The 18,268-nt window shown below is 41.4% G+C and overlaps 1 protein-coding gene across 1 annotated transcript in view; it reads left to right on the top strand.

Moving 5' to 3' along the window:
* IREB2 (iron responsive element binding protein 2) overlaps positions 1 to 18,268 on the top strand; it is a 2,086,845-nt gene that overhangs the window by 380,883 nt on the left and 1,687,694 nt on the right. The window contains exon 5 of the mRNA XM_044077824.1: positions 7,775 to 7,999. Within this exon, the coding sequence (XP_043933759.1) occupies positions 7,775 to 7,999 (225 nt within the window). The remainder of the gene's footprint in view (positions 1 to 7,774; positions 8,000 to 18,268) is intronic.

The following is an 18,268-nucleotide window of genomic DNA, read 5'->3' as shown; positions in this document are numbered from 1 at the left end:
TGGACCCCTGTCTAGCAGGGTGACTGACGTGATACCCAGGGTGAATTTCTTATCTCCCATCCAGTCGTCAAGGTTCCTTTTGAAGAGGGCCAAAGAGGCACTCTGCTTGACATGTATGGGCAGTCTGTTCCAGAGTCTGGGGAATCTCTGGGTCAGGAACCTATCCCTCCAGTGTGTTTTGTTCATTGTGATGACAAGGCTCATCTGATTTTAGCAAAAAATAGAATAAACTGTCTCAAAATACAGGCAAACAGACGCTTAAGAAGAAATGGTAAATATGTTCTAAAAGAAGCCCCAAACCTCCCAAAACCAGCAACAGTACAAGTCTGAATGACTATTCAAGAGACTTTGTGACCCCCTCCCACCCTTGCCCCACTTTCATCCCGAAAGTCTGAATCTTCATTTTTCTCTTTGGCAACGTATAGTTTCAGACAAATAGGTTCTGAAGACCATTCATCAATATTAGAGATGGCAGTGGGAGGAAGTTCCTCCTTTCCCAGGGGTCATTTTTCATTATCCAGATCAGATTCTCTTATTTCCTTCAATTCTTTCTTCACCTGCTGTTGCAAAGGAGTGATAGAAACAGTTCCCCCTTTTCAGGTGGGAAGGGTTTTTATTCACGGATGATGCTAGTGCCAAAAAAATAAAATGCTTGGAGACCAGTTCTGGATCTGTCTTGCCTAAACCTCTTTGTGATAAGTGTCCAAGTTCAAAATGATGTCACGTCACAATGTGTTTCCTCCTCTTCCTCTTTCAAGTTTCCTGATGACATTATAATTAAAAGATGCTTATCACATCCATATTCATTTAGACTTCATACATTTCTTAAGGTTTTGTGTGTTTGGGTCACTTTATCAGTTCTGTGCCTTACTCTTTGGACTATCCACTACACCAAGAGTGTTCACAATGTCCAGCTCCAAGTTTAGCTCATTGTAGGTTACAGGGTCTCCACATTTTTTCCGTATTTAGACAATTTGCTTATGTTTGCATACTTTTTCAAAATGGCAGGAATCTCTCTCTCTCTCTTGGTTGAGAGAGATCTCTCACAGTCTGGGATTCCAAGAGAACATTCAGAAGTCTTTTTTGACTGCTTCATGCAGGATTGTGTTCCTGGGATGTCAGATAGACACCTGAGTTTAAAGAGCTTTTCTTCCTCAGGGAGAAAATATATATCTAGATCCATTTCTAAGGTTTTCCAGTAAAACATCTGTCACTGTGAAGGAATACCTCAGGATTTATGACTAATGGCTTCTATAATTCTCATGATACCCCTGGCAAGATCCACATGTGGAAGATACAATAGTATCTAAAGTTTGCTTGATTCCAACACCAACACCCTTTGGCTTTTAAAATCCCAGTGCTGGGGTTTGTCAAAAGAGAGAACCCATTTGGTGGAGACAACATATCCTTAAATCCTGGTCACCCGTTCTCCCTCCCTGCTCCAAAGCAGTCAGTTGCCACACACTCTTCTGACTTTGCTTGTGGAGCAGTTTTAAGAGGGGTAAAAGTGCAGGGGGTGTGAGACTCTAAGGATAGATGCAGGCACATAAATATCAGAGATGCTTGCTCTGATCAATGCACTCATCTCTCTGAATCATTTTTGATCCCTGGGACCTCTTCAAATTGCAGACAATACCACAGTCAATGTGGTACATCAGCAAGCGGGGAGGGGCAGGTTGTACCCCCTTTGCAGACTAGCCGTGTTAGCTTGGGGTACAGCTTCACAGCACAGTGCCACTCTGCAGATATCCTACATTCCATCAAAGCAAAATTGTGTGGCAGACATGCTGAGCTGAATCAGAGCAGATCTAGATCGTGGGGGAGGTCTTCCAAGATTTTATCCGTCTCTGGGGAATTCCTCAAGTACACCTCTGCTGCCTGTCTGAACAATCAGCTGGCAAGATTCTGTTCCTGGACTTCCTGCAAGAAGGCATGAAAGACAGATGCCTTTTCATTGGACAGAAATGTTCCTGTATGCTTTTCCACCCTTTTCCCTAATATCCAAGGTACTTCTGAAGATTCAGATGGATTCCCCAACATCATTGTGGTGATTCCCTTCTAGCCCAGGTAGCTGTGGTTCTCCTTTCTTTTGGAAATTGTTAGGGGCAATTACCATAAGCTTCCTCACAGACTGGATCTAATTACACAAGGACAGGGGTGTTTGATACATCCCAACATCAGTAAACTTCAGTTGACTGTTTGGATGATAGGGTCTTAATTCCTTTTAAGCACCTGTTTACTGAAGACATATAGCGGGTACTAATGGAGGCAAGAAAGCCTGCTGCTAGAAAATCATATATTAGCAAATGGAAAAAGTTTTCTAGTTGGTGCCAATAACATAACCAGTACCTGTTCAGGACTGGTGTGATACTATTCTATGGCCTTTTTATTCATCTGTCAAGGTTCTTTTATCTGTCATTTGAGCATGTTTGCCAGTGGATCCTCATCTTGCAGTGCAGTTTCATGTCAGAATGTTTTTTAAAAGGGATTTTGCACAAGAGGCCTCCAAGTAAACTAGTGGCCCCTCCTTTGGATCTTAATTTTGTGTTAGAGAAGCTAACACTTGCTCCGTTTGAACCATCTAACCTGGCTGACTTGAAGTTCTTAACATGGAAAGCAGTTTTACTGATTGCTCTAAGCTTTGCAGGAAAAGTATCTGAGGTGCAGACTCTTGTGGTGAGCCTACCCTGTCTCATTTTACACAGGGACCTTCTTTTATGCCTAAAGTACCATCCGAGTTTACCTTAAGCAAAACTTATCCATCTCCCCATCTTCTTTCTTGAACCTAAAAATGAGGGAGAGAGGATACTCCATATCTTGGGTGTACACAGACAACTCTGGTACTGTCTTGACAGAACTAAATCTTTCAGATCTTCAGATCAATCGTTCCTTTCTTGTGAAGGTAAGAATAGGCGACAACCTGTGTCAAACCAGACCATTTCCAAATGGCTGTTTAAGGCTATTACTTTTTGTTATACTACCATCGCAAAACTATTCCAGGCAAGGTCAAGGCCCACTCTATCAGGGTCATGGCGTCATCTGTGTTTTTTGGAAAGGGTTTGATTCTAGAAGTATTCTAGAAACTGCTACTTAGTCCTCTGTACATACGTTTACAAATTTCTGTAAGCTTGATTCCTTCTCTAAATCCAAGTCAGGCTTTGCTAGGACCATACTCCAAGGGCTCCTAGACTCTTCGCTTTCCACCTTCCAGTTGTAGTAAGCTAACCTAATCTACCCATATAGCTAAAGCTACTGCAGCAGTGATCACTATGATGTACATATTACAGTTGTGTAAGTAAACTTAATGTAACAGTAGATATTCAAATGATCACTGGTACAGTAGTCACTCTTCTTCCACCCATTTGTTCTTTTTGGTGTTTTTTTAATGCCAGGCTATATACGTTTATTTTTTGCTGTTCTTAGCTTTGTCATTTCAGGGCTCAGCCTCCTCCTCTCTGGCAGGAAAGCTCTGAAGGACTTGGTTCCCAAAGTTGTCTTTTTGATAACTCAGCTTGAGCTGCCTGATGGTTTAGGTGCATGAAAGGTGCCCTGAAGCTTTAGAAGCTGGCCAGCTGTTATATCCTTGGTAGAGTATAACACACAAAGATACAGTTACTGCAGGAGTTGGTAGGATATAACGGGTACCTATTACTTGATCGACAAGTCAAAACAGCGACACTCACATGTTCGACTCCACATCTTCGACACTTCATAACATCGATGTTTCAGGTAAGCGATCTTCCCCTCACAGGACCCATGGTAGCACTCGTTTCTGTCTTTTAACGCGTAAGGTTTACGTCATTCTTCAAAATGTACCCTGACAGCGTTGTCCTTACCTTCTTAATAGTGAAACGAGTGCTACCATGGGTCCTGTGAGGGGGAAGATCGCTTACCTGAAACGTCAATGTTATGAAGTGTCGATGATGTGGAGTCGAACATGTGAGTGTCGCTGTTTTGACTTGTCGATCAAGTAATAGGTACCCGATATAACACACAAAGCTAAGGTTACTGCAGCAGTGTTAATTCATAAATCTAATTTTCTGGTAAGTTTACTTGCACAACGGTGCTATCCTTACAAGATGAGTCTGTCACTGTTCTTGTTTGGAGGAGTTCAGGTTCTGAGTGTGTATCTTGGAGAATCTGATGCCTTTACTTTTTCTTATGAAGCACTATATCTCTGTAACCTCCTCCTTCCTCCCTCAGTTGATGAGTGAGTCTCCCTTGCTAGGCAGCTTGAAGAATTCCCAGGAAGTAAAACTTTTTTTATACTGGCTTGTGGCCCATGATTTTTACTGCTTTTATGCACCTTGTTTTATTATCATGTGTTTATTCTACATGTTTGCTGCAAATCAATATTTGTCTTTTTAAATTGTTTTACTTTGTGTTTATGAGCACCCTAATAAACTTGAATTTTGATCGGCTTGGTAAATAGATGGTTGTCTGTTTAATGTCAGAACCGATACTGTTAAATATTTTCCTGTTTGCGTTTTGAGGGATTTCCACAGAAAATAAACTTTTGTGTTGATGATGTTTAAGCAAAGTTAGATATTCTGAAATAGTATGCAAAATGATTTGAATAGGTTGACTGTTGCAGAAAGACTGATGCTGAGAGTTAATGCCAGAAAAATATGAACATATGCAATTTATGTACAGCCATTTAATGTATGTTTTTTACTTTAGGAGTTATTTTTGGGCAGGACTGCAGTGAACCATGATAGCAGACACTATCTGAATTTAGTTATGCTTTGTTTAGTTAAAGTGCAGACATTTAGCATGCAGTGTAGAAGGCAAGAAGTCAGAGGTGGTTGTTTCTTCCGGGAAACAACTTATTGGGAAATATTTGAAAGTAAGAGAGGCCAAAGACAAAACTCATTTACAAAGAAATGTTATCAAGCAATTTTTTGTGTCACTTCTAGATGTTTATAATGTGAAGGATGGAGTTAATTGTATGCTTCCATTCCATCATTCTGTCTAACCAGTTTCTTGTGTTAATTTAATTTTTTTTCCTAAATGTAGCTTGTTAAATGTTGTGTACGATTTTGGGGGCTAGAAATGATAGTGTTAAGCTGTTGAGGGACGTGAGAAATAATCTGCAGGAATGAGTTTGTTATGATTAGGTGTATGAGGAGTGTGGTTGCAACACTTTAAAATATCACAGAAACAAGGGAAGATGTGATTTAACTGTTTATAGTAGTACAGGGGGAGGAGGAGAAGGGGACTAACTCTGTATAGAAAATGACATGACTGTCGGCGTAGAACTTAGCAAGTACCTGATAGGTCGGTGGGTATTAACACAGAAGGCTTCCGTGGTTAATGCTTACCCTTAAAGTGACGTGACAAATTGTTTGTAGTAATGGAGGAGTCTCAGTTGCAGTGGATTAGCTTTGCAGTCAAATGGACCGGATATTTTTTTCCTGTTTTCATAAGCTCCCCCACCCTTTTTTTTTTTTTCAATAGACCCCTCCCCTCCCATGACAAACACCAGGCTTTTCAGATCACCTGCCATGAATGGAGATGGTCTCATATCTCAGTGCTGCTGTTGTAACTCCTTACTAAAATTCCAGGCAGTTCTGGAGGGTCTGGCTTTAGCCCCTGGCCTCCAAGGTCACATGCATTTAAAGATGGACTGTAACTGTGTTCAGGCTGTTAAAAGTACATAACACCCCCACCAGCAGTGAGGTGAGATACTTGTTGGTTTTCTTTCTAACTTCAATCTCTATGGCTGCCTGAGTTTGTCTTGTAGAGATGGTCTTCAGAGCAGATGCACTTCTGAGCATGGTTAGCTCATCTGCAGAGCATACACTACCAGGCAGGTACGAGAACAGTATAGCATGTTAGATGCCCGTGACATATATGACCATATCCAGTCTGTGCTGGGTATCTGTGAAAAGAAATCAGCCTTGTAGCCTGCCTCCACCCAGGTTGGAAGAGCAGACATTAGTCCTTCACTTCCATCTCCTTGGTAAGGTTTTACAGCACCAGTACCACTAGCTTGGTCACATTTAGGGCTTCATCCAGCTTTTCAAAAGTTCCCTCTTGTCTATCACTTTAATGATGTGGAATTTGTATTACTTGGTAGGTAGAAGTCTCCATTTTTTTGGACAAAAAAATTACAGCAGTCCATTTTCATTTACCGTTGCAGTAGTGCACAGCACAGTAAGGGAGAGCACTTAGACATTCCTAAGTGGTGTCTCACATTATGATGCTTTGGATTTCATGTTTGGAAATGACTGCGAACAGACTGACATTCTTCTGTCCCCGTAACAAGGGCAATTTCAAACTATAAGAAACCATAGCTGGCTCTTCTAGCGCCCAGTGATAGTTATCCCCACCCTTTGAGCTATTCCATATAGAACAAAAAAAAGGTCTGTGCTTCCTTAATCTGGCTGTTCAAACCAAATATCTCTGATCCCTCAGCTCCTCATTTGAAGACGAGAAAAAAAAAACCCTGCTCCTTTCATTCCAACCTTGCTACTATTCTGGCTATGGATGCTTTTTTAAATATTGTTTCATGTGAGTGCGTTAGAGCAGGTGCACCTATGAAAACCATTGAAAGTTATTTGCGAAATGGATGTCTGCACTCAAAACAGTCGTGTGGAGCTGGTATGTTTCCTTTGATTGGAACATTTCACATGTTAATCTTGCATCTTTTTTCTGGAAATGAGGTATAAATAATGTTACTGGGTACATAGTGTTCTTAGATGCTAGTGTATCAAACTAACAGCTGCATGGTTTTACACAATTGAAATGACATCTGTTCAGCTTCAGTTCTGCAGGAGGCCATCCTATTGAAAAGGAAACGGTGCATGTTTTAAGCATGGTCTTTGATGATGTATCATTCATGAGGATGGTGTAGAAAATAAGTATGTTGATGAGATCTGAATTGGTAAGGCGGACAGAGAGCTAGCTGATGGAAGACAGAGGTTGGTAATTAAAGTTGCTTGAGTAGCCAGTAAGCAAGAGAGCTGTGTCTCAGTACTGTAGCCACTTTTTAGTGCATTTGTATCTGATGTCACTATAGCAATGTGCGTCTAATGGCACCCAAAATGGAGCTGTGGTTAGGGGGAAAGTGATCATCCTTAATATGGACCTGGTAAAGCTAGCATAGTAGGCGAGTAGTTGGTACTAGATTTTATGAAATACTGTTAATCATTTTGGGGACATATTCTAGAGGGTAAAGTGCATACTTTGGTAGGTGGTCAGGATAGTTTGTGTTATATGGTGAATGGGAAGTTAAAACTCCATTTGGTGTATATTTTTATAAGGCAGTAGACTTTTCTGGCAAGGATATGCTAGTAGCCAGGAGGCAGACAACCACAGTGGTCCTCTTTGGGATTGGAAAGGTTGGTGTGTAAGGAAACAGTATAGGTACTGGACATTTACTTTTGGCAATTAAAAGGGGAGCTGTTATGATCAGAGTTTGTCCCCAGACTTCTGGGATATGGGTGTGTCATAAAACATATAAGACTGGTATAGGTGTCAAATGGGACATTTGGTTGTGGCAGTTCTGCAGTGTTTAACAACATCCTGTAAATCTCTTTATTAGTGAAAGCTGGGCATGAGATGAGAAAGTGGAAAGATATTGTAATGGAAGCTGACTGTATCAATATGTTAACCTTTATGGATTACCGTTATTCTGTCAATATGTATATTTGTGCTTGTTGGTGTATATTTTGGAAAAAGAATGTATGACCACTAGTTCTGTTCATAACAGCAGTTGGTTTGCTTTAATATGATCTGATGGAGTGTATTGCTGTATATTTTTTTCCTGCAGTGCAATGCTGAATGCTCCAAATCCTGGTGGAGGAAGTGATGGCCAGAAGACAACAATCAAGCCAGTGCTACCCAAGATTCCTGTCCAGAAAAGTAACTGCAGAGGTCAGAGCAGCTGTAGTGGGCCTTGCAGTGAAGAAAAACAGAGTTCAAACTCGGGAAAGTTTGCAAACCAAATTGAGAATACACCAGTTCTCTGTCCTTTCCATTTACAGCCTGTATCAGAGTATGAAATTCCCTTTTTTCACTTTGCCATTTTGTTGCATTTTTTTCTATCGAACTTTGTGTATAAGCCTCAAAAGTGAGCATTGCTGATGGAATATTCTTTTTAGAACTTTAAAATGGGTCATTATTTAATGCTTTTTCTAAGCAGATGACTGCTTTCTTATTTTCTTAAAGAAAATGGAGAGAAGTTTGAATGCTAAAACCATGAAACTTAGTACATAAACAATTTGTATTGTATAATGACTTCCAGGGTAGTGGAGTAGTGTACAGTAGTCAGAGCTCTAGATTGTGTCCGACAAGTCAGTGATCCACATTAATGAAAGACTTTAGTAGTGTTATTCACAGCATGGGTATAAATGCAAACGGAATGGTTGAACTTAACATTTTGTATGTCAAGTGCTTTTCAGTTTAAATTGATATCCTGATGCACTGTGACACATTTGTCTGCCATACTTCTGCTGCCCATTTCTGTAAGGTGGTAAAGCTTCAGTATTTTTCTTACACAAAAGTGCTGTATAAAAGATTCACTTTCTGTGTATCAGAAGAGATCTGTATAGAAAGGAAACAACTTATTGTTTGCCTCTCATAGTAGGTTACAACATTGAGGACCAATTGTGATTTCACTACAGAGGCCCTTAAATATCTCATGTTAAAATGCATGTAATTAGTTCATTGTCATATAGTTTCCATTCCTTCAGTCAGCAACATTGCTCCTGTGCATCTTTTCTTTGCACTGCATTAATGTTCTTACTCGTGTTAACTTACACAAATACAATGTCTAGAAGCTTAGTAATTTTATATAGTTCTTTGTAGTATGTGGAGCTTTAGTTGTTCCCATGGGGTATTGAATACAAAAGAAGGAAACAAAGCTGTAGGTGCAGTTTGCAGCTTTGAAAAGTGTAGCAGTCTTAGTGTTGCTTCACAGAAAGTGATCAGAGGTAAATAGTGTCTGATCCTGTTAACAGTTTTAAAACCTGTAACCCTCTTCCCAAAGAAAAGTGTGGTAAAGTAAAGCGTATAAACTTTTAAAGCTGTTTCCTTCTGATGCTTTTTGGTGGTTGCTTTTAATGCATCAAACTAGAATGTAACAGCACAGAAAAGTGCTTAACAGATAAAGGTTCATAAGGTAGTTGTTTTGTTCATGATTTCAGAGTTAATCGTGGTGCTCTTTGTATTGTAAAATTTAAACCACAAAATCTGAAATTACAACAAAACATTACTATATTTATAGATTATTTAACAAAAAATGTATTAAACAAGACACCCTTTGTATATGAACATTATAACAGACCTAATATCAGACATCTCGAGGTCAGTAAGCTTGCATACTAGACACCTTAGGGACAACCCTGAACACAGCCATCATATCTAAATGCAATATTTCTACATTAAATATGTACACATATACCCAACACTTCTTCATAAGAAATGGCTACTTCTCTTGAACCTCATTTGCTATGCTATATATTTCTACATTAAATATGTACACATATACCCAACACTTCTTCATAAGAAATGGCTACTTCTCTTGAACCTCATTTGCTATGCTATATAAACACCACTCTTATATTTAGCCTATTGGTGTTCTGTGTAGGAAACATGGAACCCAGCCCAGGACCAGCAGAAGTTCAGTCTTCCGTTACCTAAACCTATTTGAAATACTAAAAACACAGAAGGAGTGAAGAGTATTCATACAAATGCTTGAAGTGTATGTAATAAAATGACTTGGAGTTCCTAGCCTGGGTAAATCAACTCATGCCTGCCATACCGGTAGTCTAGGATTAATGACTGAGCATCCAAAACCTAGTTTTGCCATACCTGACTGTACCATTTATAGAACGGATTAAAGCACAAAACAATCAAGGAATCCTGCTTATTGACTGAAGCACACACCAATCAATAGGAATCCTACTTGTGGACAACAGCATAAGCACCAGCTTTCACCCCAACCCTAGGAAACGACAAGCATGTACATATCTGTTACATCTATCTTAAACCAGACAAAGGAACTGATCTTTTACCATCATGTCTGAACTTGTTTCTTAGCAACTGCAGCAGTTAACTTCTGCTCCTGTGGGACCATAGTATGCTCTGGAACTCTTCCGCACCAGACAATTTAAATAATAGCATTCTTTTTTAGATACACTACAACAGTGAGAAAGTGGAGCAACCTGCCACTGGAAAGTGTAGGATAAGAAATCAAAGCTGTCATCTAAACATGCCTAAACCACACAGAAACCATAAATAAACAACCTCTTCAAATGTTGAACAGCTACATGCTACCCATGCTGAATAAATGTGCCCCAACTTGAACTATGTGAAGCAAAAGCTGTAGCTTGCATAAACAAGTCAGTAAGGAGTTGCATGAAAGTAAAAGACAGAGGCAGTGTATTGAAGGATTACAAAGCAAAGGAGACCAACCTTCATTCAGTAAATAAAAAGAAGTCAAAAACACTTGTCAAAATCAAATCGGGCAAGTAAAAATGGGATATTTTTCTTTCCCAAGATCAGAAATCCAGATAAACAAGTAGTGTCTTGGAATGTAATCATATGAATTATTAGACAAATAAACACACAGGGACATACTAACTTCAAGACGGTAGCTGACAATATGTTGGTTAGAGCTCTCCCTGTGTGAAAACAGGGACATTGTTGACCTTTGGCCTTTTTAACCATTTTGGGCAAAATTTGGTTGCAGGAATGGAATTGCACTGCTGGATGCTAACAAAAATAATATGGAGAGAAAGTAAGGGAAAAGCAGCCAGAAAAGATTTGGCTGAGAAGAACCCCACAGCTGATCAATAAACAAAATTCATGTTACAGCCTTAGTACAGAAGATGGCTTCTAGCAATTTAGAGGAAAAATAAATCGGATGCACTCAGAGAAGTTTAAAATAAGTGACCTCTGTGGCTCTTGGAGTGCCCTTTGCAAGCAAGGAAGAGCAACTCTTGTTGTTGGGAGAAAGGGCAGGGAATGCCACTCTGCCTAGCCAGAATGCTATGCCTTTGGAGTTTTTTCTTGGCAAATGTGGGACTGTTTCTTCCGAAATTACTGTCAAAAAGAAGCAAACACTTGACGTATTTCATATCCTGCCTCAGTCACTCTAAACAGGAGTGATATGTTGAGTTTGCTTAGGGTATAGTTCAGGCTGTTGACCCTTGCAGTATACCTCTTTCTGATAAAGATCTTCAAACAGGGAGTCAAGGATGATGGATAAGGTTGGGAGTCACGTTTGTGTGTCAAGTACTTCCAAAATTAGACATTTGAATTACATGATGCATATGACCAAGTTTCAGAGGGATCTGACAAGAAAAAATATGCAGAGACTCTGAAACAACTGCCTGCAGGTGACCTGAGGACTCCACTGGAGACCCAAATGGCAACAGCATCTTCTGTATCTTTACTAACCGTACGTTTGTTTCATAATGCTCCAGATGGTGCATCTTGAGTGGAAGGTCCAGTCACAGAGATGGGAGACGGACCTGCTTTTCTCTGACGGCCTCTGTGGACAGCTTCAAGGCAAAGTCATCATTGTTCTTTTTGACCACTCTTCCTTTTTTGGTAGAAGATTAGCTGCATTGTGAGCTAGATGGCTAAATGCTTACAGCTGTTGGAGTCAAGTTTAATACCTCAGAGCTTTTCAAAGGAATCAAAAAGATGGTGAAAATACATGGTTTCAGAAGTCCCAGCAGCTTCAGAGTAGATACCAGTTTCACAGGGGGTTTTATGGCAGAGGGGAATTCCAGTATAGCTGCTGCCCCAGAGGCATAAATGGTCTGAACTGCCAGAGTAATTGAGGGTTTTTGATGCCCCTGTAAGTACAAATCCTGAAGAGCTGCCAAATTTTTCTGCTATAGATTTAGTTGTTGCATGTAGTTTCCTCCATCAAAACACATGATTGGTCATTATGATGGACAAGTGGATAAGGAAAATTATATCCAGATGTATCTCTCTTCCCTTTTTGAAGATGCCCAGGAGCCTCATCTCACACTCCCTAAGAGTTCCAGCATGTCAGAGGATGCTAGCAACATAGGCCATTCAAGAGGTCCCACCAGACCAAAGGGGGACTGGATTTTACTCTCTTCTTCTTGGTGCCTCAAAAAACACAGGACCTCAGACCTATTTTTGACTTGTGACATCTAAACCAATATGTAAAGGAGGAGTCCTAACAGGATGGTCATACTCCATGCCATCCTGATGTGCTTGAAGGTGTGTGACTGCATGTGCTCTTTGGACTTCCAAGATGCATAGCTACACATCAAGATAGTGTTAGCAACAAGGACATCCCAATGCTTCCTGATGGTAACCAGTTGTTAGTTCAGAGCTCTTCTATTTCGACTTACTGCAGCCCCTGGACGTTTATCAAATGCATGTCCCCGGTCGCAGTCTACATGAGATTTTTTAGGAGTAAGGGTTTTCCCTTACTTAGATTACTGGCTCATAGAGACCTCCACTACAGAATTAGTACAAATGTAATTACTGATACTGGCAAGATGGTATAAGTTTGTCTTTAGGGATCAATGTCAACCTACCAAAGTTTAAGCTACCACCAATGCAGTCATAGAATCATAGGAAGTTACTAGGCTAATGGCCCTAGGGCCCTCGCAAGCCTAGCCAAGTTCTACTCTTTATTTCCATGAGTAGCACCTGTTGCCCTGGTCCAAGAGGGACACAGGTGGAACCCTCGGAGTGAATTTACACTTACCCATCCCATCGTCCAGCTTTTATTTGAAGAGAGTCTGTTACAAAGGTGTGATAACCTCTGGGAGACGAATTTTTCTCTCCAGCAGGTTCTTTTAATGTCCCATACCAGGTTAATGTCTTTAGAGCGAGTAGCCCGTGTACCACTTGACTTGCAGATATATAGCATTTCCAATAAGGCTGTCCATAGGTTTCATTGGTTGCCAGGTGTATATGGTCAATCCAAAAGCAAATTTATTCACCAGACGGAACTGTTTTTTACAGTCAAATAAAAAGTAATTTTCAGTGACCCATGAGTGACAATGGCTGTGGTCCTAAGTGTTGGGATTTCATGCTGCATTCATTCACCCATCCATTCAGTTCCATTTGCCAAATTGAACATGAGAATTTTAGTTTACAGTCAGAACTCAGTGGGATCAGCCACTACAATAAATGAAAGATGCTGTCAGACTTTCAAATGCATGCACAGAGTTTTTGTTCTGGTGGGTAAAAGTGCAGAACTTTTTCTGTGCGAACACCATTTGCTCAGCCTGTGTGCTGGATATGAGAGTAGTCTTCCTAGCTTTGCAGGCATTCCAGGACTTGCTTCCCTATGGTGCACTTGTCATCCTCTTGGCATGACAGTGGTATGATACATAAGCAAGGAGGAATAAGATCTTATTCCATTTGCAGAGAAGCCGTGATGGCATGAGAGTGCACCTTAAGGTTGCATCTCTTTCTCATAGCAGTGTACATACTGAGGACATCCAGCATGATTGCAGACAGGTTGAGCAAGCAAATTCTGCTCCCATATCAAGTGTCTCTCAGCAACAAAACAGCATCTCTTTGCTTCACCATTCAACACCAAGCGCAGAGAGTTTTTTCACCATTGCCCCTCAAAAAGTGCAGTCACCAAGAGATGTATTCATCTACGATTAGTCCCCAGTTGCCCTATGCGTAGTCACCCTCCAGTCCAGTGTTGTCTGTTCCATCCATCCTCAAAGTATATGTACTTTGGGTTTAAGGCTTAGGCTAATAACTATAATCATCTCCTCGCTCGGAATTACCTCGGATCTCACTTGTTGCTCGATTGCTAGGGGCACAGGTCTCTTGGCTTATTGCTTTGCAAGGTTTTTATTTGGTGTCAGGTAAGTGATTTTTGGTGTTCTTTCTCTCTTTATTAACCTCCATTTTCTCCTTTCTTATTCTCCTGAAAAAAAAAACTTGGCAATCCCATGGGGTAGTTTCCCTCCTTTCTTTTAAGATAGTTGTTAGGCTTGTTAACCATATAGGTCAAGACTGTATTGGTGGTGGTGGTATTTGTTGTTGGTGTTGGGTTTTTCCTTTTGGAAGCAAGTTGACAGACGTCTGATGGCTCTAAAAATTGCATCTTTTCTGGGTATAAAATCCACAGTCAGGATACCCATGCAAAGTGTGTGTATTGTCTAGAGGCCTCACATCTGGAGGAAGACTACTTTGATTGTGCTACTTACAGGGCCAGAACTATCACTGAGAAGAGCAATAAACTTGTACGTGGGGGGACCTCTCTCTGCCTCAGAGAGAGAAGTTCCAAGTCATCCTCTTCTTCCTCTTTGACAAAGAAGACCTTGGATAAGAGTAAAGAGGAGAAGACTAAGAGAGGGAGGGATAAGGAATTGGATAAGGAGAAACACAAAGAAAATTACTCCACCAGGAAGCGTTCTGTACACCCATCTAATCTGTCTGGTCTGACTCCAAAGATTCCAAAGCTGCAGGATCTGTCCCCTGCTCTAGACCCAGTCAGGCTTAGATCTCTCCTACACTTTCATTACCAGGACCCAGGTTCTGTCCGTAACTGGTTAGCCCTAGAAAAGATAATTTCGGAAGGTGTCAAAACCCTCTTCCACAACTTCATCCTTAAGATCAGTGCAGTCCTCCAGTAGCCTTTCCAAGGCTGACATTGTCAGAATTATGCGGAAGTTCATGCGGACACCGATCAAGCTGGGGGTTCTCCCAGCACTGACATCTGTCAGAGAGTCTGGAGTTGCCCCCCCCCCCCAATTGTTGCTCCTTCCCCCATCCAACCTTTGGGTTTGGGGCACAAAGATACAGGTGGATCCCTGGGAATGCCTTTGTCTGATCTGAAGGATTGGATTTCATCCACACCAACCATTTCTTTGACCCAGTCATCTCCAGATGCCTTGGATTTCGATGAATGTCTGAGTTGAGAGGTCAGGACCAGCATCATGGGGTCAGTTCTGAAATATTCTGATCAGTCCACTCTTTTCAGTGCTTTGCCTTTCAGCAGCTCTGCTCTGGAATCATCTTTGAAGGCAGACTGGATGGGTTATCAGAACTTACCCTTTTCGGGATCCTTGGGGTGATGCTGGGACCTGTCTCAGCACTGGCATTAAAGGCCTTCAAGAGAGTGTTGACAGAGTCAGGGGAGCAGACTTCCCTTCCCTGCTTGGATCTCCCCCTGACCTCATGGAGTTCTTTGGGTCCTTTCTCTTTGCTGATACCACATTGAGACAGCCAGCCCCTTGGAATCCCGAGGCAGTTCACATTGTGGACTCCCCATTTGCTATGGAGTCTTCTGAGCATCCTGCTGGATAAGGTCACCAAAAGCATACATGCAAAAGGAGGCACGTGGACTCCACTCAGGAGTCCCTCACTGAAGTCACTGATTTTTGATGAGTCATTGAACCACTCATACAAAAATTGTGGTGGTCCACTGTTGCCCTCTCCTAGGAGGAACTGGTATCCCCTCGAGGCTTTTGGGTTTGGCCTGTCTACCACTTGGGTAGTCCCTCCCACTGATGAACTAATGAACCTGATTTTGAGGCGGGCATGGAAGGAACTAGATGTAATTGAACCTTTCACCCAAAACCTGACAAAATACTAGATTTGATGTTGCCAATTTTCATTCTGTCCTCAATTGTTGGGTTGGATCAGATCCTCGCACCCAGCTCAACTGTTGCTATAGCTCGTGGCCATCAAAAGGCTCTCGAGTCCCTCCCTTACCCATAATGCACCAACCCGTAGCATGCCTCAGAGCTCGTATGCCATTTTTGCAAATAGATATGGTCAGCCTGAGCTCTTGAGTTATTTCTTACGATGTGTTTCTACTTTATTTTTATAAATCTGTTATTAATTTTTTATGTTTTCATATTACGCTTTGTGCAAGTCTTGTATACCGTAGCTGGTATCTGTTATGCTTCTTATTATGCTTTCATGTATTTCTGGATACCGTAGCTGGTATTTTTTTCCTTTTTTTTTTGTTCTTATATATTTAGATATATGTGGTATGTGTGTGTGTGTGTGTGTGTGTGTGTGTGTGTATATATATATATATATATATATATATATATATATATATATATATATATATGGGTCTATTTACATGGTCGACTTTTCAGATAGTCGACTTTCATATGGCCGAGACCATATGATCGACTTTCGGAAAGCCGACCATGTAAAACAAATACATATAACATAACAAACGCTTACCTTAAACTGTTAGCAGGGGAGCTATGCCCCCCTGCACCCCCCGCATGGGGGGGCTTTATACCAACTCCGAGATCGCACTACAGTGCGGAAGAGGGAAATTTTCCCATTCCGCACTGTACAGAGGTAGCGGTTCCCCATGGTTGGCTTTTCAAAAGTCGATCATATGGTCTCGGCCGTATGAAAGTCGACTTTCTGAAAAGTCGACCATGTGAGGGGGTGTATCTATATATATATATATATATATATATATATATATATATATATATATATATATATATATATATATATATATATATAGCTATAGGTATGTAAAAAAAAAAGATTTCTTTACTGTTACTTGTTAGTTTCTGTTATTCTTACAGTATATCTGATAAATGCCCTTCGGGTTTCAAAAAATGACAGAAATGCTGGCACGAATTCCTCTTGTCCGACGCCCATATCTTGTGTGTGTACTGTTTGGGTCCAGATAAATGTATTTGTAAGAATTTTAATCCATGAGCAATTGCAGACAGGAAGAACAAGTTAATATTCAAAGGTTTGCTTGCTTCTTTTGGTGAAGCTGTTTCTGGTGCTCAGTCCCCCACAATGAAATTTAAGGCGCCTTCTACCAAGTGTCCGAAGCCTTCTGTATCATTAACTCCATCTTCTTTGATGCCTAAAAGCAAGCAAAAGTCATATCCAAAGTCTGCAATGATCCAACCTCTGACGGATCCAACTTCTTCGGATCTGAGAATGTTGCCCAGGACTAGGTACTCTCTCCTACTTTGTATACGGCACATTCAAGAGTACCTTTCCCTTTCTTAGAAAGATGATGCTCTAAGTCACCTTCCCTTGCCTCATCTCGTTCTTTCAGGAGTTTGAAGAAAACATGCACAGCGTGATGAAGCGATACAGATAGGTGTTCTCAAGCTCCTACCCCTTCAGGTCAGGAAGCCTGTCCCTCAACCACATCACCTGTGGCAGCTCCTTCTTTGATCCGACTGATCGTTTCTAATTCTCTGGATCCAAGCCTTCCAGGTCCATCTGGTTCACATCCAAAGACATTTTTATGTTAGGATCTGAACCTGTCTCTGAATGTCCTGGCTCCAATGTTTTCAGAGCCAGATGACTCTCTGAGCTGAAGCTCCCCTTTCAGGCCTGAGACATTGGAGTAGACTCTAAGTTTTTGGAGCTGTCTCTGCCCCTCAGAGCCTCGGCATTGGACAGCTGGGCTTCAACTTCTGCCTCAGGTAAATTGCCTGTGGGGCTTAAGAAACCAGTAGGCCAGAAGCCTGGCTTCCCTGCTCCCTTGTCTTCCTTCACCCCAGCGCAACCTGCCTTTGAGGTAGTGAAGAGTGTTTTTCTGCTCCTTAGGCTAGACCGATCTTACCCACTCTGGATGTCAGATGCTTCTGCGCCTTGAGCCACATCATTCTGTGCCAGAGGAACAGCCAGCTCAAATTCTTCAGACCGCCCAGCAGGATTTTACGGTCTCTTCTGAAACTATACCAGAGCTTCCAACTCAGGAAGTCCCTAGAAAGAGGAAGTGCAAGAGGATGCACTTGGGCTCCCCTCAGGAGTTTATCACCATGGATGCTGATTTCGATGGAGAAGGGTCCCCAAGATCACCTCCTGAAGACATTTCATTCAGAGACATCCTTGAGATCCTTAAGCAGAGAGTTGGTTGGTCCTCCCATAACCCTTCACTGGAGGAATTAGTATTCCTGAAAGCCACTGGAACTGGCTTGTCTCCCTCCTGGATAACTCTGCCCACCAATGTCCTCATTGACTTGATATCTAGGCAGGCGTGGAAGGAACATGACTCAGTTGAGCCAATCCCAAAGAGACCAGATTGGATTCTGGTTCCACCTGTAGGTAGGGAGTTCTGGAGTAACAGGGTGCCTCTAGATGCTATGGTCATGGTGGTGGGCACCAAGAAGGAGCTTGCAGAGTTCCTCTGTCCATCCCCAAACAGGGATTCTAGGGTGTTGGAGAAATTTGGTAAGCGAGTGTATGCTTCAGCATCCTTTGCCCTTAGGTTACTGAAGTAATTGGCACATTTTATGAGACTACAAAGGAACTTGATCAAGTAACTTTAAAAATCCCTTTCAGAGACCACTCC

Source organism: Protopterus annectens, chromosome 7.part0 (assembly GCF_019279795.1).
Source record: "Protopterus annectens isolate FY-2018-M chromosome 7.part0, PAN1.0, whole genome shotgun sequence".
Classification (NCBI taxonomy): domain Eukaryota; kingdom Metazoa; phylum Chordata; order Ceratodontiformes; family Protopteridae; genus Protopterus; species Protopterus annectens.
The sequence above is the reverse complement of the archived record's forward strand: the minus strand, read 5'-3'. Positions and strand labels throughout refer to the sequence as shown.